The sequence below is a fragment of the Drosophila tropicalis genome, unplaced genomic scaffold (assembly GCF_018151085.1).
Source record: "Drosophila tropicalis isolate 14030-0801.00 unplaced genomic scaffold, ASM1815108v1 contig_158, whole genome shotgun sequence".
NCBI classification, from domain to species: domain Eukaryota; kingdom Metazoa; phylum Arthropoda; class Insecta; order Diptera; family Drosophilidae; genus Drosophila; species Drosophila tropicalis.
Window position 1 is genome coordinate 8,492,442 of NW_027172602.1, and position 24,664 is coordinate 8,517,105.

The 24,664-nt window shown below is 32.7% G+C and overlaps 2 protein-coding genes across 7 annotated transcripts; both read left to right on the forward strand.

Moving 5' to 3' along the window:
* Positions 1 to 184: 184 nt before the first annotated feature.
* On the forward strand, positions 185 to 22,856 carry Sxl (Sex lethal). 6 transcript variants are annotated; one of them, XM_068303699.1, is made up of 9 exons: positions 185 to 310; positions 6,811 to 7,519; positions 12,334 to 12,379; positions 14,027 to 14,377; positions 14,457 to 14,564; positions 14,634 to 14,815; positions 15,144 to 15,373; positions 19,459 to 19,524; positions 21,564 to 22,856. In XM_068303699.1, the coding sequence occupies exons 2-9, from the start codon at positions 7,446 to 7,448 to the stop codon at positions 21,626 to 21,628; spliced, it is 1,122 nt and encodes a 373-aa protein (XP_068159800.1). In that variant the 5' UTR covers positions 185 to 310; positions 6,811 to 7,445; the 3' UTR covers positions 21,629 to 22,856. The 6 variants fall into 6 exon arrangements, with proteins under 6 accessions (XP_068159800.1, XP_068159801.1, XP_068159803.1 ...); XM_068303700.1 differs by having other exon boundaries at positions 186 to 310; positions 14,051 to 14,377; XM_068303702.1 differs by lacking the exon at positions 19,459 to 19,524 and having other exon boundaries at positions 187 to 310.
* On the forward strand, positions 21,764 to 22,480 carry LOC137584504 (putative uncharacterized protein DDB_G0282129). Its single transcript, XM_068299930.1, has one exon. The coding sequence runs from the start codon at positions 21,764 to 21,766 to the stop codon at positions 22,478 to 22,480; it is 717 nt and encodes a 238-aa protein (XP_068156031.1).
* Positions 22,857 to 24,664: the final 1,808 nt, after the last annotated feature.

Genomic DNA, 24,664 nt, shown 5'->3' on the forward strand with positions numbered 1-24,664 from the left:
CGTTGGCGAGTCTTTTATTGAAAGAGATGGGAATTCGTCGATATTCACTTCACCTCCACTCGATTAAAGCGATGACCATCAGTCTATCGGTGTATTGTTTTTTTTGCTTTCAAGGTGAGCGGACGTGTTTTTTGCGTAAAGTCGGGGAGCATAATTTCGAAGTAAATGCAAGAAAATATAATAATGGAATGGATGATTTTTGTTTTTTGATACTTAAAGGTCTAAACGTTATCATAATCCAGAAGAAAGCGTGTGTTTCTGTGAGTGTGAAAAAAAGTTGAATCGACGCCGCGCAGTGCATTTTTTTCTGGTAATTTTTTTTTGTCAACTCCACCTTATATACTTAACTATGCCACTAAATCTATCAAGCATATATAAAGTTTGTCAATTTCATTGCAAACAATATTTGAAGTAAAAAATTGTGTGCGAAATTAATAAGAAGAAGCAAGACAAAGACGTTTTGTGTGCCGAATTAAAAAAAAAAATCAAAAAAAAAAAAAAAAAAGAAAAGAAAAACAATACACACATTTACAAATACGCACACACACCACACATACATATGTATACATATAACACAAAGTCAAAGAAGCAAAAATGAAAAAAGGAAAACACGCAGACAATTTGTGAAATACGACAAAAAGAGAAAAACAATATATATCGAATATCATACAAGCAAATTTATGCGTAGTTATAGAGTATTTTTTTTTTGTAGCAAAAAGCTTGAAATTTTCCTTTTTTTTTGGTACACACATACACTTACTACCGACGAGTCGGCAGGGAGTAATGCGAGTAATGACAGAGAGAGAGAGAGAAATGAGCAGACAGGCGGCAGCGGCGTTGGCTGATGTGTAAAAGCGGCTAAGGCTACTCGCTAAAATGTTATATATTTTTTTTAGTTTTTTTTGTTGTTTAGTATATTTATACATATATTTTTTTTAAGAAATCGTGCAATATCAAGTGGCTTGCATATCTCTTTTGAATTTAGTGTTGTAGCAAGTCAAAGAAGTAAAAGAGAAACGCAAGAGCGAGAGATACATATGTATGCCAAAACAGCGGGTACAGTGCTGGCAATAAAAACAGTTGTAGTAGTAGTAGTAGAGTAGTCCAGTAACAACAAGGCTTCAATGTGAATGCAAAATGTTCCATTCACAGACATCGAGGCCGCTGTGGTAAACTAACTTTTGTTAAGCACTGTGTTAGAGCGGCAGTAAAAATGGCCTCGTCCGCTACTCGTCGTCGTCGCCAACACCACCACCGTCACTCTGTATGTGTGCGTGTTAAAGAGCCAGAGAAGTGTGACGCTCTCTCTGCTTCTCTCTCGCACTCTCTGTCTCGTTGTATGTGTGTATGTTTTTTTTTTTTTTTTTTACTTAATTCATGCGCTTGGTTTTTTTGTTTTTTTTGTTTTATCCGTTGTAGCAGCAGCAACAACAATAACAAGACATGGTGAGCAGCAAGCATATTACTACTAGTAAGTTGATGAACCAAAATGGTAAAAAAAAAAGAAAATAAACACAAAGACTACCAACCAAAGAACTAAAAAAAATTGTAAACTACAAAAAATATGTGTGTTTGTGTGTCATACCAGTAATTATTTAAGCATAAATACAAATAATATTAAAAAAAAAATGATTCAGACATTTGTACACGATGTACATGGATTTGTGTTAGATTGCATAGTTTGTCATGTGGAGGGAGGGGTAGAAGTAGCACACATCTGTTTCGTTTAGCTTCGTTCTCTCTGTTTCCTTTGGTCCTCACCACTTCTTCACATCATTCACCATGTTCTTTCCATTTTGTTTTGTGCGTAAAACGGAAGAGAATATAAGCAAAAGCAAAAACAACACACACTTGCTTTTGCCTGCCTGCAAACTGAAAAAGATAAACTCACGACTTACAGTAGTGTCTCAATGCAGTGATACAGCTAGTTTTAATTACTGTTTCTAAGCCATGTAGGGTAAAACGTCTATTTAGTTGCAGAAAGGTCGTACATACACATTTGTATATATGCAGATATTGATCTCACGTGGGGTATCTGAAAGTCGACACTGTCATAAATTTTCGTACCTGAGCCCCTGGAATGCCAATGGCAAATCCCTTTTTCAGAATGCGTGCCTGCATGCATGCATAAATTTTACTTCCGGTACCATATTTTTCCCTACCTAAGCTTAAACCAACCCACCTCTATATATACAAATAGATACATGCATGCATATGTATAACAGGAAATTCAGTTAATACCTGTGTAGCTTCAGTATGTCTATGTATGCGTATGTGACTGTGCATTTGCAGTGGCGGATCCATGACAGGAAATGAGAAAAATGTCCTCACCCAAAAATGATATTTTCTGCTAAAATTTTGATATCCAAGAATAATTTCCACCCAAAAATTTAATTCAACAATTTACGCTCTAAAATGATGTCCAAAGTTCTTTACTTGAATGTTGGTAATTTTTTTCGGCATGCGACTGTATTCCATAGACAATGTATGACGTCGACAGGCGGCGGTGGTGACTGCAACACGCAGCATTGCCAGCTGTTATCGGCAATGGGCAACGTGTTTTGGTTTTGTGTTTTCTTCTCTTCCTATTCGTATGTTATTCCCTCCTTCTTTCCCATTTTCTGTCATCTTGTTTTGTTCATATGCATATGTTTATTTTATATTGTAGAAGACGATCGATCGATGTATCGATTAAGCGATTATAAATTTTATGATGCTGCAAAAGGTGCAAAATGAATGAAAGAGAGTTTTACAAGGGTTTTCCTTATTTTTCGTACCTACCAACCCACCCCATAGCAGCAGGTAAAGAGAGAATGAAATAGATAGAGGAGTGCAGGAATAGGCAAAGCAAGCTGCATAGTTCTCTTTGGTTACAGGCCAGGGGAGAGGGGAATCGTCGTCACGTAGGCCAGCAAGTCAGAAGGGCTAGCAGCTTTTACATTCCCGCTTGCTTTGGCTTGCTTTTCATCTGCTGCTCGCTTTTCGCTGGCCGGACATTCCCCTCCTTGTGATGGGTTTTTGATTCGGGCCAATGACAGCAAGCAGCACACACACAGACATCGATAATGACAAGATGACGCTGATTATAAAAATGATCGGCACATGCCGGTAGATACAGTGGTAACTACTTTATAAAAATGCATTAATTCATCAAAATGGTGAAACTAAATATTATTTATTTGTCTTTAGTGGATTTTGCTTGTCGTTCGATATATGGTTATAGTGTTTCGCATTAGTATGACCATTCCATTTAAGGCAATAGCCACTGTGTCTGGCTATGTGTATGATGTTATTTGGTCATTTCGTTGTGTCATTTCGTCTTGTCGCCTGACCAGTTCGTCGGGGCCGGCAGCCAGCAAGTGCAACAACATTTTTCTTTGCATTTGCTTTCAACTTGTCGTCTCGTTGTTGTTATTATTATTATTGTTATTTTTGTTCTGTATTTGATCTCCTCTCATGTCACAATTTTAATGTCTGCTGGCAATGCCGACATCGACGCCGCGTTGCGTCTCACTGCTGCTGACGTTCATTCATGAACTGTTTTTCTTGTTGTTTGTGTGACTCATGCGCTCAGCTGAGCTGGCTAGCTCTCTCTCTCTCTCTCTCGCAAACTCTTTCTCTTTTTCAGTCGCTGGCTTTGCCTAGGTCGTTTAACAGCTGATGGCAGATTTTACTGATCCCATTTTGGGTGGAGATCAGCAAGAGGGTATCCATCCATCCCACAAGTCTTATGCAACTAACAAATTTTCAAGTTTTTCCCGGTTTCATTGTAGACTTTCTTTTTTGCTGTTGTTTGCTTTCACTTATTCCGCATTTGTCAGTGAGCTTCTTTCATTTTTGGTTTCTATTTAATGTTGGAAAGAAAAAAACAAAATGTTACGTGCTTTTTTAATCGAGTCAATAGACATAGACCTGTCAACAGACACTACATTTTTCTGAATTATTCTATGTACGTACTTACATATTTGTAAATAAATGCACTGAGTTAGATGCACTAACTCCTAGACAAGACTCCTATAAAATATTTCCTTCATTCTTCGTATTTAGCAAATTCAATATACCCTTTTATCCGATAGACAGAAGGGAGAGTGTATACGATAAAAAAAAGAAAAAAAAAAACGAAAACGCTTTCGGATTGCCCCACCTACGCCCATTTCATTCCGTTCCGGCTCTGGCTAACTGAAGGTTTTTTTCGCTTTTTTTTTTTTTTTGTTGTTTTCTTTGCTTTCGTTTATGTATTCCAACTGAAGAGCCCCTGGGCTTTACATACATACATATATACGATTATGTATGTATATGTATACAGAATTCTCTTCTGGCCAAGTTCCCCTTTTTGTTAGTCTTCTTTTGGTTACCTTGGGGAAGGGGCAACGACGAGGCCGGCTCAACAACCACCACCACCCGCCGCCCGTTGCCACCCTTTTGGCAATCGTTTTTCTTCGTTTCGTTTCCTGCATTTGCTTTTGCCATTGCCATTGCCGGTCACGCAGCATCAGCTACGCAATTTCGGTCCATCTATCCAGCAAGAACAACAACGACTACAAGGAAACCAGTGCCAAATTCAGACACCCCCCCATCACTTTCCTGCTCGTTCTTATTATTTTTTTTGCAAGACTTTAGAATTGAGCATTGAAGCAGTGTGTATATAATACATTTACGCCATTCGTGTAGGCACAGAGAAATGATACTTTCCCCCTTGTTTTCTTCCTCTCTCTATGTAGATAAAAATTGCTCCTCAAAATGCTTATCAAAATGAATCTTTATATAGAAACCTATGTACTTAACTGAAAATCTAATTTAAAGATATGTCTATACGAAAATCGACGAAAGAACTGCAAGTTCTTCTTATTATTGAAGCATTTTGAAATATTTGTCAATATTTTCGGTAGGCAATTTTCGATAAACTTACGACGTCATCTTGGAAGATGATTTCCATAATAAGATTTATTCTTCAGATTATCAACTTTAAAATGAGAAATTGAATATATCTAAACTCTTAAAAAACAAGTACTAAATTTCCATAAATTTAATCATTTATTTTACTCAAGTAATCAATAGGTTGTCCTCTACGAGATCTAAACTCTATAGCCTACAGTTTAGTGTGAATTATCTTATAACTGCTAGTTATATTAATAACAATAGTTAATGTGTTAAAAAAACAACGAGTTTTAAATGAATCTTAATTAAATCTTAATCATTCATAGAACTTATGACAATTGTAGAGAGATCAGTAGTAGATACATATATTTAAGATTACCTGGAAGATCTGTAATTGGATCTAAATGAATTGTGATAATTTTGAGTTTGAAACTGTTCTGATATTTTCCTTTCCATTTTAGTATAAATTGGAACTTCTCTTCCTTTTAAATAATCGTATTGATTTCTTGATTTTCCTCTGGTTTTTCCTCGTTAAATAACTTCAGACAGTTAATTAACAACAAATTTAATTGATTTGAAGCGATTAAATTCTTATTTTATCATCTGCATACAAGAAATGCATCAAATGAGCAATAGTTAATGCAAATGTTTTTCCAGTTTTCTTTAATGAGATGAAACAAAAATTCCATGACATTTTCGGATAAATTTTTTGAAAATCATTTGTAATTATGATTTATGCTTGGCTTGCTAATCCTAAAATAAATATTTGCAGCTTGCTTCCAAGTAAAAATTAATTTTGCAGCTTGCCATGTTCCACCTTTCGATCTTTTTTCCACCCACCTTGCGTTGAGCCCAAGCTTCCCAGAATGTAAAAGTAAAAAAAAACATCTGCCTGCCTGAAGTAGGGAGACATAGGATATACAGCCGGCCACCCAAAAAAGTACGCCTGGCACGCTTCCAAGTAGGCCATAAATCAGGTAGCGCACGCTTCTGGCACGCGCACACCTTGCTATTAGACTTTTTACCTGACCCTGACTGATCTGATCCCATCCGCCGCCCATTTTCCCACCACCCATCCACCCAAGTCGAGGATCCTTGTTTAAATAGCACAGATCCTGGCCAAGAAAGATCAGTCGAGTTTCACTCGTGTGTCAAGTCTAACTTGTGTCTTGTGCCTTGAGAAGAGCAGCAACAGTTTTTGTGATTTATTTTTCCAAAAAGTTTTAAGCAATCAATTTTATTGTGATGGATATGGATCTAACTTTTGATTCTGAATCTCCTTTATCGACTATGTCGTCTTATTATAATTTCAAGATGGCCAGGTATGTTATGAGATGCTTCTTATCAAGTGATTTGAATTGAGTGTTTTGTATAGTTGATAATGCGCAATTTTCTATATTTTAATTGGTTAAATAAATTAACAATATTTGTACATATGTTAAGTAAATATAGGCGAATTCGTTTAGAATTGCATTAAAATTGGGAAATTTCCAAAGGAATAGGTGACAACTCGAATAGTTATTTCGATGGGAGGCAACCCAGGGCAATCATTTGACTCATTTTGAATAAAATTACCACCAAGTGGCAATACTGGTTAACACACACAAACACACATATTGAATAAGTAAAACACCCTGTATACACAAACTATGTATGTAATATGCGTGCTATTTACATGTACTGAGTTTTTCTCAGTGTAAAGTTTATTCTTTGTTTCTTGTATCTTTTTTTGTTTTTCACATTCTCTTCGCACACAATTTGCGCGCATCTCACGTCTTTGTCATGTTTCCTTCCCTTTCCTACCATACTCTTTATCTCTATCTATTTCTTTCTCTCTCTCTCTCTCTCTCTCTCTCTCTCTCATTTCACAATCAAAATCAAACAACAATTAAAACAATTCCAACCAACCAACAAAAAAAACCTTTACCTTAGTATCAACAACAACTACTACTACCACACTAAGCTGAGCGCCGCAACCTCACAGCAACCACATAAATAACAACAACAACAACTACAGAAGAAGCAACAACAACAACAACAGTAACAGAAACATTGCCTCCTGTGGAAAAAAGCCGTTGCTGCAAAGAAAAGAAGAGCAAGAAGCAAAACCAAGAGGTATTTTAACGGCATATAAAGAAACAGAGACACACGGCAGCAGCAGAGAGCGTCTGTGTGTGTGCGTGTGCTCATTCCTTCCTTAAACCTAGCCAATTTGCATGTATAAACAAAACAGTTGATCTGTTTGAAACGAAGAAGAAGCAGCAGAAAGAGCGACAGAAAAAGACTTTGATAGCGTAATATCACAGAAAGAGAGAGGAACAAAAATAATAAGTACTCAGCAGCAGGCCAGCTGAGAGCGCTGAGCGCCAAAAACAATAGAAAAGCTAAAAAGAAGACACAATAATAAGAAAAGGATAAAGAAGGCAGGAAATTCCTTCTTCCCCTGCCACCCCCAACACGTAGACAGCAGCAGTAGCAGCACAGTCTCTTTTCTTTTTCTGAAAGAGAGCACACTAGAGTATTTTGCCCAAAAACAAAATACTCGTGCCCCCACAAATTCTCAGGATATGTACGGCAACAATAATCCGGGTAGTAACAATAATAACGGTGGTTATCCCCCATACGGTTACAAACAGTCGAGGTAAATTTTGAACCTTTAGTTCTCTTTTAATTTTCCTTTTTTCGACTTTGTTTTTCCCACCTCTCCTCCTTTTCATGAAAAATAAATTTCAAGTATTCCCCTTGAACACCATCAACAGAAATCCCATTCCCATTCCTGTTCCGTTATTTCCCATCAATTTGATAAATGTAAAACTAAAAATATGTATAGGAAGAAATTAATAATTTTTTTTCCCCTATTACCTACTCATGTATTAGTTTTTAGGAAAAAAAAAAATTGTGTTGCCTACTTGGCAGCGTCAACACAATTTTTGTTTTTTTTTTTTGCTAGTTTTAAATGTCATGAACAAAACATTTCTTTGTGCGGTATGCATTATTGGTATTTGTAGGAAGGTAATCAAATCCTCCCCCTCACATACACACACATCTATACCACACCATATCTCATCTCCTCCTCCTCCCCCCACCCCTTTTACGACCCTCTAGTTGTCACTTACATTAAACTGTTCCACATATTCTTCGTAACGTTAAGTTCACATGTGTGTGTTAGTTCATTTTGTTCCCCCTTTAATTTTATGTTTTTGTGTGAAAAGAAAAAAAAAAACCGATGGAAGAATAATAACCACAACAATAACCAACAACAAATATTACTACAAAAAAAAAGAAACAACTTTTATCAACGAGAGCAAGAATAATGGGATTAAACAACAAGTATTCTTAACTTTTATATGTACTAGATTGTACAAAATAGTTACTTAAGGTGACCTCCATCCACAACTACCAACCACGACAACAACAACTTAAACAACAACAACTACTACTACTTCTATTATCTAAATAAAAACAAAAAAACAATCTTCGACCAGCAGCCAAGCTCCCCGAAAAGTAGGCAACACTTTGTATAGTTTTAGTACGGTTGGGTACAGTCAGTCCTTATAAATATAAATATATATTCCAATTTGGTCCACCTCATTCTCCTTCATAACCAACATACATACATGCATACATACATTGATCGTACGTCATTTTAGTATATATTCACCACACTTACACACACACACACACACACACACACACGTCCGATATGTTAATCTAACATTTCATTCGTCTGCGTGTTTTTCAAAAGCAAAAAAAAAAAAACAATATTAATAATAATAAAAATAATGATTAAAATTCAAAAAAAAGAAATTCTAATAAAACTTAACTAAAATATATATTTTCGGAACAAATCGTGTATTTCTACTTGCAGCATCTGTGATAAATAAAACGAAAGATACATATATATCTATCTATTAAAGCAATTATTTTTTGTTAACGTAAAGAAACATTAGACTTTGTCGATACGCGATATATGCGATTTATACACACACAGACGACACTATGACTACGTACCACACTAAAATAGTGTAATTTGCATTTAACTAACTAAAAACAGAAAAGTAATAAGAAAACCAATGAAATGTGAGCGTTAAAAATCGATCTCGATCATAAGGCAAAACAGGATCTAGCGCATGTGCGCTTTACACACACACACACTTATATATATATATATGTATATATATATATATAAAGTATAGTAATTTATTTTTGGCACAAGGACTCTCTGTAAAGAGAACACAACGGCCTAACAACGTTTTCGTCGTGCGGCCTGTGCAACCTAAACAGTCTCACAATGTACCGGTAAATGTTCTCTCTCTCTCTCTCTCTGTCTCTCTCAATGTTTTTGTCACATCTTTTGTTATAATTGTAAACTAATATTTCGTTGGCTTCATAAATTTATATGTTTTGCCTTCACTTCATCGATTCATGCCACATTTCATGCCACATTTCAAGTACATAGATAGATAGATATGTATATTAATATTCGACTCAGCCATAGAACTTAAGGCTTTACAATTAAGTTTAGTTTTATGGGGACTGACTGTACTTGATTCGTGTTTTTTTTTTTTTTTTTTTTTTTTTGTATATTTCTCGCCCGTATCCTTGCTATTATAATTGCATTTTTTAACTTATTTTTGTCTGCAACTGGGTCGCCTTTGTGGCGCTCGCTGCTGGCTTTGGCTTCCAACCAACCAACACAACAATACACAGTCATTTACTTACCCCGAAGAGAGTATGTAAAATTGCATTGTTTTTGTTTCGGGGTCAAAAGGACATAAGATTGGCGATTATACATGTGTGCGAAATGTCCAAATTTTTGGCACAAGAAAATTATGTAAATTTATTTGATGTCAATTGACATTTTTAACGCTTAAAATAACGATAATTTATATAATTATAACGTTTTTGAAAGGCATGCGGTTCAGTTGTCAGGGCCGGACTAAGGGGTTTGACAGACCCAGACCCCCCTCACTTTATTCAATGTGATAAGAACTGCATTGAATTTTTTGTAAAGTGGTGACCCCGACGGCCGTTGCCTTGGTTATAAACCGGCCCCTACTGTGTTTGTCTATGCGCAGCACGTGGTGAGCGTTGTGCAAGTAAATTGTGTCAGCAGGACCTTGACACGCATCATCTAGGCTCTCTCTCTTTTACTCGTTCCTTTGGTTAGCCGTGTAAGTTATGTATTTACTATGTATGTATGTATGTATATTAGACTAGTTCTAAGCATCCAATCGTTGGTTGTTGTTGTGGTTATTGCGTCCAACGAACGAACACACACACACACAAACACTCACACTCACCCGCCGATACCTCCATCCCAAGTTCAACTGTGTATCTACATTGCCCTCTCCTACATATCCTAATGCATACCTGACGAACACAAATTGTGCCAACCTTCCATTCTACACCCCTGTTTACCCCCTCGTTCGCTCTCTTGTTAAATAAAAGCCTGCTAGCCCCAAAGGGCAAATGCTAAAATGCAAAAAGAAAATCGAAAATCCAAAAAAAAAAAGAAAAATAAATTAAAAATGATATGTGAAAAGCAAAAATGTGGTGGCGGGCCACCTCGTCACCACCATCATCGTCATCATCATCGTCATCAGCGTCATCATCATCATGAAGAGCAACCAAGAGTGCAACATCAATCAACAGTGTCAACAATCAACAGCAACAAGAGCTGCTGCAACTGCAGCAGGAGCAACATCAACCAGCGTAGTGCCAGTGTGACCTTGCCCTAAAATATTTGGCATTTTCCTCCAAGTCAACGCAAACTTTTTTTTTTGTTTTTTTTCAACTTTTTTTTCCGTGCCATCAAAAGAGAGTTAAATGAAAAACCGAAGCATTTGAAATTCAAATTAACAAATAAAACTATTCCTCCTACCCAAAAACTTGATTTCCCTTTCCCACCAACCCCAACTAAAAAATAACTACTACTATAATCTTTTATTTTTTTGTTTTTGTTATTGTTTCAACGTGATGATGAAGAAGAAGTGGAATCCGGCCATTTGTGCCATTCTCCTTATGTTTTATATTTTTTTTTTTGTTGCGAATTAACATAATTGTGTTATAGACATCTCTTTCCACAGCCAAGCAGCAAGCGGTTTTATCAGCGAAACAAACCGAAACCGGAACCGATTCCGATACCGAAACCGGAACCGATTCCGATACCGAAACCGAAAGACACAGCAAACACTTAGATAGTATGTAGTAAAGAATCGTATTTTTTTTTGGTGATAATCCCCCACTCACACACACACACTTGAGGGTGCAACCTTCTACCCTACCTCAACAAAATGTTCTTGAAACGAGGACGCCTACAAAGACGCCTGTAAGTAACATGACTCTAAGACTTTCTATAACCGAAATACACACCACAAACAAACAAAGAAACAAACAAATATACATATATATATACACATATATCGGGAAACACAAACAAAATCTACAACTAGTGATAAACACAAATGGGAATAATTAATTGCATATTCGTTAAGCATTAACTTAGACATTAAAAATGAAATGGAATGCAAATCGAGTCATCCTTAATAATTTTTTTTTTTTTTTACATTTTTTTTCAAGTGATAAAAGTGCGATAGATATATATAAAATATATATAATAATTTTTTTACATTTTTTTTCAAGTGAAGTGCAAAAAAACCCAGAATTTTTTTTTATACATTTTTTTCAAGTGCAAAATTGTTTAACCAAGAGTTTTTTTTTTTTAAATTTTTTTTCAAGTGCAAATAAAAGTGTTTGAAATGCAGGAAATTTTTTTTAATTTTTTTTTTAAATTTCTGATTTAAAAATTGCACTTGCTTAGGGTTGGGTAGTTCAATGATAAATTAGGAAACGAGAAAAAGTGTTGACTAACTAACCAAACGATTTCTTAGCATTAGCACGAATTAGCTGATTAATGGGAGGGGCTAAAGATCAAATGTATTATTTCTAGATGACTGTAAGAGTTAGTAAATGGGAGGGGGTTAATATATATGTTAAGATACTTTAGACATAATCTTAGATTAAATTGAACTACCCCTTGCACAACTCTAAGAAAATCAAGTTGGCAATATCTCTCAATTATAACCCCACCCCCCATCCCCTTATATATATTGATTGATTTGTCCTTTTCTATTTGTCTCAAGCTGGAAGCTTGAAAGCTATAAGTTAAAATTAGGATTAAGTTTAGGTCTTTTTGTTTTTTTCTTGTAAGTTAGTTTCTAAGACTAAATTAAAATAATTGAAATTGCGCTTTATACATTACATTACATTACCATGTAAATATATATATATATTTTTAAAATCACATATTTAATAACTTATGATTTTGCACACAACAAAAACAACATCATCAAAACAAAAGAAAATGCTAATAATGTTATTTTTTATCTCCCTCCTACCTACCACCCTTCTACTTGTGTGTCCTCCTTCGTCAACATTCTCTTTAATTTATAGCGGTGGGCGTGGATTTGGCATGTCTCATTCACTGCCATCAGGAATGGTTAGTATTATTATAATGAATTAATTAAAAAGAACAAAACAACATTTTGCATTTCCATCATTTGTTGCATGAGAAAGCAAAGTAAAAAAAAAAAAAGAGAACAAAAAAAAAAAAACACAAACTAATAAACCATTTTGTGTATGTTTTTTGAGTTAAGTTTTTCTTTTTGTTATTTTGTTTTGTTTATGAGAATTTTCTCTAGTCTATAGTTGGATATGTTATTGAGTTTGTCTCATTGAACGAACGCTCTTTGGGGCCACAAAGTAACCACACGCTTTTCGATTTCAATTTAAAAATTTGAATTTTTTGAACGAAAAAAAAAACAAACAAACAAATCTTAATCTAAATCAATTGATAAATTGTTTTTGTGGATGCGCTCGATAAATTTTAAAAATACAATAAATAAAAAAAAAAAAAAACTATTTCGATTTTGAACTTAAAGTTTGCATTTTAATAAAACAAATACAAACAACAAAATAAAGAAACATTTAACACAATTAATAAACAATAACAACAACAACAACAACACTATTACAAACAACAACAAGAAACATTTTAAACAAACCTAATAACTAAAAATGCTATTTAAAACAAACATAACAAAGAAAAATACCACCACCACCAACACACATAAAAATACTAAATACTTAGAATGCAATTGCATGGATCTGGCAGCACCTTTTTCTCTCACCTTACCTACATTTGTACATACATACATACATATGTACATGTATGTGCTGGGTTCATTTTTGGCAGGAGAGTGAGTGGGTGCAAAAAAAAAAGGTGGGGAGCATAATGGTTGTGGTATTGGCTGCATGGGAGAAACACTTACCAACAACAAAAGAAAATTTCCGTTATGCTCGCTACCTTTTCTATTCACCGACTCTGTCGCTATCTCTCTCTCTCTCTCACCAAAAATACACCCACACATTTTTCCGTTATTGTTTTCTGCTATAATGCTCTGTTCTACTCTCACTCACACTACTCTCTCTCTCTCTCTCTCTCTCTTTATCTTTTGCTTTGTTCTGCAAAGGATTGTTTATCAATGGCATTTTTTTTTTCTTTTAGCTTGAATTGATTTCAAACTAATTGTAAAATAAATTCAAACTATCACGAAATGAAATTGTTAAACTAAACTTAAAAATTACTATTCTTATTCCTATACTTTACTTGCCTCTCTCTCTCTCTATCACTCTTAATCTATTTCCATTTTCTTTTTATTTTGCCACATGCTGAATGCAAAACAAGAAAAGATATTTAGTACTTTCTTTTTGTGTTCTTTTTTTTTGTGTTTTTTTTTTTTTTAAACTGGCACCACTCTCATTTAACATCAGAGATATGTCAGCAGTGTCATTTGTTTTCTCAGATGCAAACTTTTTGTGTACATCAATTTAAATTGCTTTAACCATCCATCCATATTCAATTCACTCCGCGCGCGCTCTCTCACTCTCACTCTCTCCTTGGTCAGAGTTGTGTGTGTGTATTGCGAGTGTTGTTGTTGCATTTCGAAATTGTTAATAATAAAAAACATTAATGATACTTGGATAACAGCGCGTATGCCCAGCAGAACAGCAAAGAAAGCAGCGTGTCCAAAAATGAGGCCTACTCTCTCAACATTAGACATTCTTTGTATGGTTTTAATTACAGTCACGTTATGCGTTCTCACCACAGGATACAGAATTTACATTTCCAAGTTCCTCGTCGCGTCGCGGTTACAATGACTTCCCTGGCGGCGGCGGTAATGGCGGTAGCGCCAATTCCCTTGGCGGTGGCAATATGTGCAATATGCCACCAATGGCCAGTAACAATTCATTGAACAACCTGTGCGGTCTATCATTGGGCAGCGGCGGCAGCGATGATCTTATGAACGATCATCGTCCGAGTAATACCAATTTGATTGTGAACTATTTGCCCCAGGATATGACTGATCGTGAGCTATATGCACTATTCAGAGCCATTGGACCCATTAATACGTGCAGAATCATGAGAGACTATAAGGTAATGCTTTGCCCTTAACTTTTAACAACTCTCCCCCTCGACAATTGTTAACAACTCTTTACTATTTGATCTGTATTAGACTGGCTACAGTTTTGGTTATGCTTTCGTGGATTTCACATCGGAAATGGACTCACAGCGTGCTATAAAAGTACTCAATGGCATCACAGTTCGCAATAAAAGGCTAAAGGTATGTACAAACTCACACACACACAGACACATTGTGGACTATTATTGATATTTGATTTCATTTCTATAGGTTTCCTATGCTCGTCCGGGCGGTGAATCGATCAAGGATACCAATCTGTATGTGACAAATCTGCCGCGTACAATTACCGATGATCAGCTGGACACAATTTTCGGCAAATATGGTTCCATTGTGCAAAAGAATATATTGCGTGATAAGCTAACTGGTCGACCAAGAGGCGTGGCATTTGTGCGGTAAGTTTCAGTCATTCAATCCTCCCGATCACCCACAATTAACAAGCACCAAATGTGTATATCGCATAGTGTTTACCAATAAATATATATACATATGTTTTTTTTTTTTTCTCGGTGTAATCTAATCGCATTCATCTCTCTCTCTTTTCTTCCTTTTTTTTTTCTTCTTATTTTTATTTTTGTTTCGTTATGCCGTTTTTTTGTTTTGTTTTCTTTCTCTTTTTTACCTTGACATTGTTTTTTCGGTTCTCCTTCATATGATTCATTGCAATCTCTAACTATGTCTATATGTATATGAACATATATATATATACATACATATATGTAGCTATAACAAGCGCGAGGAGGCACAGGAGGCCATTTCGGCATTGAACAATGTTATACCCGAGGGAGGATCTCAACCGCTTTCGGTGCGTTTGGCCGAGGAGCATGGCAAGGCAAAAGCGGCGCATTTTATGTCACAAATGGGCATGGGACCGTCGCCACCAAATGTACCACCACCACCGCCACCACCACCACCACATATGGCGGCTGGTTTCAATAATATGGTTCATAGAGGTAGATCATTAAAATCACAGCAACGCTTCCAAAAAACGCATCCATATTTTGATGCGCAAAAGTTTATCTAAACAAAACAAATATATATATATATATAAAACACAACAACAACACACACAACCAACCACAACCAACCACAAACCAACAGTAACAAAAACAGACCAGTTTATTATATACAGCAGCAACAACAACAACACAAACACCAATTCATCAACTAACCAAACAACATTAATAATATACACATACACATAGACATACATATAAATTACATTCAACACTTTGTTTAGTTAATTAGCCACCCAAAAAAAAAAATCTATCTACCATCCACCCACCACCCACCACCCACCACCTACCCAATCTACTCTCCTCCTTTCACCTTAATTTCTCTTTAATTTTCTTGACATACATTTCGTATTTAGTTTCTCCTCCTCTCTACAAGTTGCAAATTTTCCTCTTTCTTTTCCTCCTCCCCCCCATTAATTCCATTTAAATGGAATTCGATGATTTTGTATGTATATATATATATATTATAATAATATATATATATATATAGAAAGCAAAACGATAAAAGAATTACAAAAAAACAAAATTGTAAACTAATTTACTTAATTTGTTTAAACATTTAGATTTTACTACTAACTAAAAATCATACAAAAACCACAAAAAAAAAAAAACACAAAACAAAAGGAAAGAAACAACAAAAAAAAATCATTTAAATTTATAATACATATTAAAAACCAACAACAACAACATACATATGTAGGCTTAATCATTTTTCTTAATTTTAGTCAGTATGTAAACTAAACAAGAACACACACAAACACAAAACACACACACACACACATATATATACATACGAATATATGAATAACACATTTTCCATATATGTATATCCTGTACCCCCCCCCCAAACTCCGCCGCAACAAAAGGGCAAACGAAATGAAGGTCCCCAAAATGTAGGCAACAGAAATTATCAAAAAAGAGGAGGAAGCCATTGTGTTTATGTTTTTTTTTTTTCATAGCATACAAATGTGCGCATCTGTCATTTAATGTCTGATCTTGTCTTTTGTCCGTTGTTGTCAGCAAACTAAAGACGAATACAAATACGCTTACCAAATAACAAAAAAAAATAACAGTGCAAGTTCCCATTTTGTTGGTACAGGGTATCCTTTTGGTCGGTACTTCGACTTAACGTACAGAGTTTCGTTTTCGATTCGGTTTTAGTTTGTGTTGTACATTTTTTGGTTTCTTCTTATGTTGCTTTTCCAACTGAATTCGTGTAATTACTTTTAAGAATTCTTAGGAATGAGAACAATTTTTTGCATTGATTAATTGAATTCCTTTGAATATTAATATATACATATAAAATATGAATGGCAATGAACAAATGCGAATGCATAGAAAAACAAGAGAGAGTGAGCGTTTGTTAGACTTAAAATGAAAAAAAAAAACCCCATAATTATTATATAAAAATTGTTTTTCAAAAAAGAATAACTATCCGCCCCCCACCCACAAAATACACTTTTCTTCTCCCAAAACCATCCTCTCAAGAAGGAAACCAACAAAACAAACAGCAAAATCAAGTTAAATAATATGTGTTAATAATAATAACAACTACAACAACGACAACAAACATCAGCAACCAACATCAAACCAACAAAACCAACAACATCAAGAAACAAAAGTGTTTTAAGAACTGCCTATATATAAATATATATTACCTATTCATATATATAAATATATATATATACATAAACTATCAAATGAAAAAAGACAAAAGCCCAAAGGTACCCCCCTACCGCCCCCCAATTTCTTTTCTTTGGCAAAAGTGAAAAAAAAAAAAACAAAATTGCCCTGTCTGAAATGCAATTACCACCTAACCTAGATCAGGCATCTCTCTCTCTATATAAAAATATAATATAGAGACAACATATACATAATAATAATAATAATAATAATAATAATAATAATATAAAATATTCTTTCCCAATACTAAAAACACTTTTTATAATTTTCTCATGCAAAAAAGAAAGAAAGAAAGAAAAAAAATCGAAACACAATCCTCTGCTCTCATCATATACATATATAGAATCGATATATATATATATATATATATATATTAAATGAACTACCTTTTACATATACATATATATATATACATACATACAAAAATAGCGTTAAATATTTTAATTATTTAGTTTGTAGTGCTGCAGCAAACAAAAACAAAGCAAAACAAAACAAAAAAAAACCCAAATGCAAAACTCAAGTCGATAAAAAGTGTGTCCAGGTGAAGAAGAGGAAGATGATGATGATGAAGTTGAAAAAGTTATAAAATAAAAAAAGGTTAAAGGCAAAAACCAAAAAAAAAAAAAAAAAACCACAAAATCTCGATACCGTTTTTTTTTCATTTTTTTTCAAGTGTGTGGGCAATTTTAAGCCAAGCCAAGCGAATTGAGCTAAACTTGAGCCAACAATTATCAACAACAATAACAACAACGGGAAGTTTTTTTTTATGTGTTTTTTGTTTAAACCTTTTTTTTTTGCCATTTGGAATCTGTTTTTTTTTTTTCATTTTTGTTGTGGTGTAATTTGTTGTTGGCAATTTTCCTAAGATAAAAACTTGACGATAAAGAAGAAGGAACAGCAGGAACAGGAACAGCAACAGCGGCGCAGCAGCAGCAGCAGCAACAACAACAGCAACAGATTTTCAGTTTCAGCAAAAGGACACGAAAAGAGGGACACACAATCAGTAAAGAGAGTCAAAGACAGAGACAGACAGAGAGCGAGAGAGAGAGACAGAAACAAGAAATGTAAAAGAATCAAAAACTAAAAAATTTCTCACACACAGCCTTAAAAATTGTAAGCAAACCCGTTTCACATAACCGTTCTATTTTTTTCCAATTTTGTTTGAGTGTGTGTGTGTGTGTGAGTGCGAGTGCGAGTGCGTGCGTGTGTGTCTGTGTGGTGAGTGTGGTGAGTATGCGCTGTCGAGCCGTCGAAGCAGCGAAACGATAACGGGGATTGAAACCGATGAAGGACTTCGCTCTCTTTTTTTTTGTATTTGTTTTTTTTTTTTCATCAACCCCCGCCCACCCCTCTCTCGGCTGTTAAACTCTATATGAAGTTGTCATACATTTCTTTTTTTTGTTTTTTTACATGTGCAAAATGTTTACAATTTAAAAAGACAAATGAAATGAAGAGAAAAAAACAACCCCTTATCGGTTCCAGGCAGTGCTCAAATCATATATACATTCATGTCCACATCAATCTACATACATATATATATATATCTTAAAATATGTGTATATAATTTCCAAAATATACCTGTTTTTTTATATATTTTTTTCCAAGTGCATATTTTTTTTTGAAAGTGTAAACCTAAAAAAGGAAATTCAAGTGACAAAAAGAATATATGTTTTTTTTTTTTTTTTTTGTTAAGTTAGACAGAAAGTGAAATCAATACTGGAATGCTTAAAAAATTTCTAAATTATTGAAATGTTGCCCATTTTAAAATTTTTACATGTATATTTTTTTTTTGTTTGTTTGATGGACAGTTGCTTTTTGTTTTTTTTGTTTTTTGTTTTTGATTTGGTTTGTTTGTTGTATTTGTGTGGTTTTGCCTGAAAATTGTTAAAGAAAGTATTTGAAATGTATGGCCTACTTTTAGGATGGCTTTGCCTAAGTTAGTTTCTACTTTAAGCCATCCTAAAAGTAGTCTTTACTTTCTCCCAGCAATTTAATTTGTATTGATTTATTTCGAATTTTCTTTCCTAATTTCTTTTTGACATTTTGTAGTTTTCTTGTTGTAGAAAAGTATTAAAAGCACTAACAAAAAAAAAAAAAAAAAAAAAAACATTTCTATTTTAACTCATATTCCATTACTTCTTTCTTTCCCCCTACCCATTACTAAAGAAAGTTTGTTGTTGAGAAAAAAAAAACAAGACAGAGAAAAAAATACAAGTAAAATTTAAAAATAATTCAAAATTCTTTTCTCTCCCTCCCAAAAAAAAAAAAAAAAACCCAAAAACGTCGTTCGCAACTAATAAAAGTTGTACAATTTTTTTTTTCATTTTTTTTTTTTATAGACGGAGCTATGGAAAAATTACGCTCATTATTCGATGCTATTTGCGATGCTATCTTTGGTCTCGATAGTAATTATCTTCTTTTTTTTATATAATACTTAAATATATATATAGACATACTTCTTCTACTTAATAATAATCATAATTATTTTGTTTTTTTTTTTTTCTTTTGAGAGAAAGCCCATTAAGTCGGAAAGATCTATATTAAGTAGATTATTTAAAAAACAAAACATACAAAAAAACAAGCACACACAAACACACAAACACACACACACACACACACATATATACATTCATACATATCAATTGAGTTGAGACAAAAGAAAAGAATCAAGTTTAGTTATTCTCTTTAATTTGAACTCATGCTAAAAATCAAAATGTGCCATGTTTCTTTGTTTGTTTGTTTATTCATTTTCTTCTTTAAATATATATTTACTCTCTCTCTCTCTCTCATTCTCTCTATCACTTCCGATTCAACTTACTCTCAAAAAAAAAAAAAAAAAAAAGTAAAAAAGAAAAGATATTTTATTTAGTTTTATAGACAAACAAAATTTTTTAAAGGAAACAATTTCACCAAATGATTTGGCAATGCACAATATAAATTCATGAATTCCATTACACTTTGCATGATTCGAAATCGATTGTGTTGAGTAGTGTAAATCGAAAGTCAGTTGTTTGAATTGTTTCCTTACGAGCGTTATTTGAAAAAGTTCCAAAAAAAAAAAGAAAGAAAGAAAGAAAGTTAAAGAAAAAAAGAAAAGAAAAGAAATTGTACTTCTACTTTTTTAGCCTAGCTAACAAAAACTAACAACAAATTGCTTTTAAAACAAACAAAAACAAAAAAAAAAAAAAACAATAAATTACTCTAAACTGCTGCTGCTAACTTTAAAAATTTAACCAAATTCCTCTATCAATACAAGTTAAATTGCTTGGAGTTGTGCTAAACTTTCAAATCGGAAGCCAAATCGAGTGCTTTTTCTTTTTTTTTTTTTTTTTTTATCAAACTACAAATTGGCTTTGAAACAAAAAAAAAAAAAAAAATTGAAAATTTTCCCCCCTTTCTATGTTAAATTAAATAGAAACTTCACTCATTCAAATTAGATCAAGTGTTTCTATATGTTTATATATATATATATATATTTGCTTGCAACTGTTGACACACACACACACACACACACACACACATACATACATAAACACAAACACATCATTGCCATAACTAAATAGAAAAGTCACCATAAAAAAAAAAAAAAAAAAAATCAGTCAAAGATTTTGTTTGTTTTGTTGTTAACCTGTTTTCCCTCCCTCTTCCCACTACAGAAACTAATCCTTAAAAATGTCAAAATCCTATAAAAAATAAATCTATAAAAAACCAAAAACAAAAGGAATTCAAACAACACAACAAAAAAGAAAAGAAACAAACAAGAAAGAAATAAACTTGGCACGTTTTCTATAAAAATTTAAATATATTTATATATCAAAATCAAACAAAAGTCTCGTGCAAATAAAAAGTAAAACAAATTTTTAAACAACACAAAGTAAATAGAAATTAAAACTGCAAAGAAAAAATGTTTCGAAAATTGTTAAACTAAAAACCAAAAGAGAGAGAGAGAGAGAGAGCAAAAACTATAAATGTTATATAAATTGTTTAAACTAAAACAACAAGAAAAACATACTTAAAAACCCAAAACATAAAGACACTAAAACACTAACAACACTCGAATAAAATTAAAAAAAAAAAAAAACGTAACTTTAACAACTTAAAAAAACAACACACACTAACTAAGCGTTAACTAAGTTAAATAGGGGCATATGTTAAAGTTAGTAAAAAAGAAAAGCGAAAGCAGTCAGCACTTAAGATTAGATCGTATTAAAATTATAAGAAAAATCAAAAAATCAAAAAAAAAAAAAAACATAAATTTTTGGCAACTTTTTCAAATACGATATGAAATTTTTTTTTTTCCTTAAGACTTGCAAAATAAGTTAATCTAATATATCTATATCGTATGATTTTTATTTGGAATGAAATTTCTTACTAATATATTTATATATATATTTTTCTTTTCATTTTTCTTAAATCCCAAAACAAAAAAAAAAAAAAAAAAAAGGTGAAAACTTTGCCGACTTGCTTGACGGATTGTACCGCCGGAAGTATCATTATCCTTATTTATAATTGACGCCGCAGCAGCAGCAGCAACAACAACATCAGCTGGCAATTGGCAGTGGCAACAACAGTAACAATAGCAACAATCAACAGCAATTAACCAATAATAATAATAATAATAATAGCAATAATAATATTAATAATATGCTATTATATTATCAGCATTATCAGTTGCAGCAGCAGTTGCAATTACAACAACAACAGCAACTACCACCATTACCACCACCACAACAACAACAACAAAATGGTCAAATGCCTTGCCTCAGCAATGTTTCTGCTCAATCATCATATAATAATGGTCACAACAACAACAATAGCAACAACAACAGCAACAATCACTGTAGTCCTAGCAGTAGTGTTAGTAATGGTCAATGCCAGAATGGAGTTAATGCTTATAGCCAACATCATCAACATCGGCATCAACATCAGCATCATAATCATCATCAGCATCATCAGCAACATCAGCAACATCATCAGCAACATTCTGCTGCTGCATCGCCGCAGTCACCACAATCACCAACATCGTATTTACAATTGAATGGCTATATGAATAGACATCAGCAACAACAGCTGTCATACCAACAACAACATGGCAGCAACAACAATAACATCAATGGTCCCATGGCCATGCCAAAAACCGATTTCAATTTATCACCAACTGAACAACAATTGCAACAACATGTATTAAAATTACAACAATTAAAGATTAGCAATGATTTTGGTAGCAGCAGCAGCAGCAGCAACAACAATACCACAACAACATCTACAACAACATCTACTGCTACACCAACAACATCTACGGCTAAACCGACAACAACCACAACAACAACATCAAATAGTAGCTTTTTATGGCCAACATAACCTCAAAACTGCTGGCATCTAATTTTTACAATATCTATCTTTATACATATATGTGTATATATATTTGCTATATATATGCAAACAAAATTGAAAAAAACAAAAAAAAAAAAAATGGAAACAAATTTTAATTTTAATTGAAATAATATGCATACATATAGATAAATATATATATACTTATATATATTTATCTAGCGATCAATGTGGTGTAGAAAAAAAAACCCACAACAATTTTTTTTTTTTTTTTTGTATTTTCTTTCATGTTTAATGATGTTCCTCTCCCACAATGTAAAATTTTATGTTTTTTGTGCTTTTTTTTTTTTTTTTGTTTGAAGATGAAAGTTTTTTTTTTTTCCTTTTTGTAACTAGATTAAGAATCCACACACACACACACACACACAAGTATATATATAATCATACATATATATAAAAAAGAAAACAATTTTTTTTTCGTGAGAGAATCGTATATAACATATATATATAATATCTACTTATCTATATAAGGCTCTGTTTTTTTTTTTCCTCTCATTTTTTTGGCGTAAACTATGACGCAACAATATACACCAGACAGATCCGATCTAGATCTGGATCGTGTGTGGTGTATATTCATAGCTGAAGATATAATAATTAATACATATGTACATCTAATATCTAATTGAATTAATTTTTTTTTTTCATAATTTATCTATGGTTTAGTTGTATTAATATGAATTAGATTTTTTTTTTTTTTTTTTTTTTTTTGAATTTTTTTTTTTTTTTTTTTTTGTTTATTACTTTACAAATTTGTGTGTGTTTCAATGTGCTCAAGTTTCAGGCTGTTTAGATATTAGCATGAATATATATATATATATGTGGGGAAATGGCAGATTAGATTAGTAGGGAAAAGAAGAAGAAGATGTTAAAACCAAGTAATAGCCAACTAGCCAGTTCCCTTTTAAGATACAATATTTTTTTTTGGCTTTTTTTTTTGGTATTTTTTTTTCTTTAGCTTTTTAATGGCCCTGGAACTGAAATGACAAATAAAAAAGGAGCCAGACACATACATAAATATAATAAAAAAAAAGTGAAAAAAAGAAATAAATGAATAACTATATATAATTATTTTTTTTGAATAGCTATAATCAATTTTTTTTATTATAATAATTTTTTTTTGAGATTTTTTTTCACCACTTTTTTTTTTTTTTTTGAGCTTGAGCATATTGAACACAGGAAAGAAAACCCTTAAAAGAAAAATGTAACAACGTGATAAACAGCAAAAACAAAAAAGAAAACGAAAAAAACAGTAAGAGAGACACCTAAACAGACAAATAGAGAAAAAGAAAGCGAGATAGTGTTAGAGAAAGTTGACAAAAAATGCAAAAAGAAATAGAGAAGAAAAAAAAAAGCACGAAAATCTTAGAGAAAGAGAGAGAGAGTAAAAACAAAAAGAGGCGGGAACACATTCTAAACCATAAATAAGTTTTAAATTTGAACTTTGAATTTTTAAATTGAATACAATTTTTGTTTTCCTTTCATTTCTTTCTATTTTGTTAAATTATAACTATATATATATATTTTTATTTTGTCTTTGCTTTGGCCTTTCTTATTCACACTCACTTAAATGCAAAAAAAAAAACAAAAAAAAGGAAAAAAAACAAGAAAAAACAACAACAAAATACTATGCAAATAACAATTACAACAAGTCTCTTTTTCTTTGAATGATCTTATTTATTTATAATATATATATATATATATATATATATAGAGAAATCAACTGAACTATTGTAAAACCAAACATTTTAATTTTGTCAAAAATCATAAATTTTTTGTTTCTTCTTTTATGAAAAATACAACTGAATTTTTTGTTTTTTTGTTTTATTTATATATGAATACATATATAACACTTAATAAACATATTTCAAAACTAGAACAAAGAATTGGTTTTTGTTTAATTTGTATTATTTTTTGTTCTTACTTATTATTGTTTACTTGAACGCGCATCAACGAATTACAATTAAAGGTTCAACAAAAACACAAATAAAAGGATAAGCAGATGAGAGACGAGAGAGGAGGGGAGACAAGATTATATATACATACAGCTCGGTTGTGCTGCAAACTAAACTGAATTAACTGAAAACTGATTAGAAAAACAAAAACATAAATAACAATTTGCAACCGATTAAACAGATATATAGAAAATATTCACAA

Bases quoted from the DNA above. Each gene is read 5' to 3' on its own strand.
- Sxl (XM_068303699.1), top strand. From the start codon at position 7,446: ATGTACGGCAACAATAATCCGGGTAGTAACAATAATAACGGTGGTTAT. The intron at 12,380-14,026 runs GTTAGTATTATT...TTTTAATTACAG, and splicing joins ATTCACTGCCATCAGGAATG to TCACGTTATGCGTTCTCACC. The intron at 14,816-15,143 runs GTAAGTTTCAGT...ACATATATGTAG, and splicing joins AGAGGCGTGGCATTTGTGCG to CTATAACAAGCGCGAGGAGG.
- LOC137584504 (XM_068299930.1), top strand. From the start codon at position 21,764: ATGCTATTATATTATCAGCATTATCAGTTGCAGCAGCAGTTGCAATTA.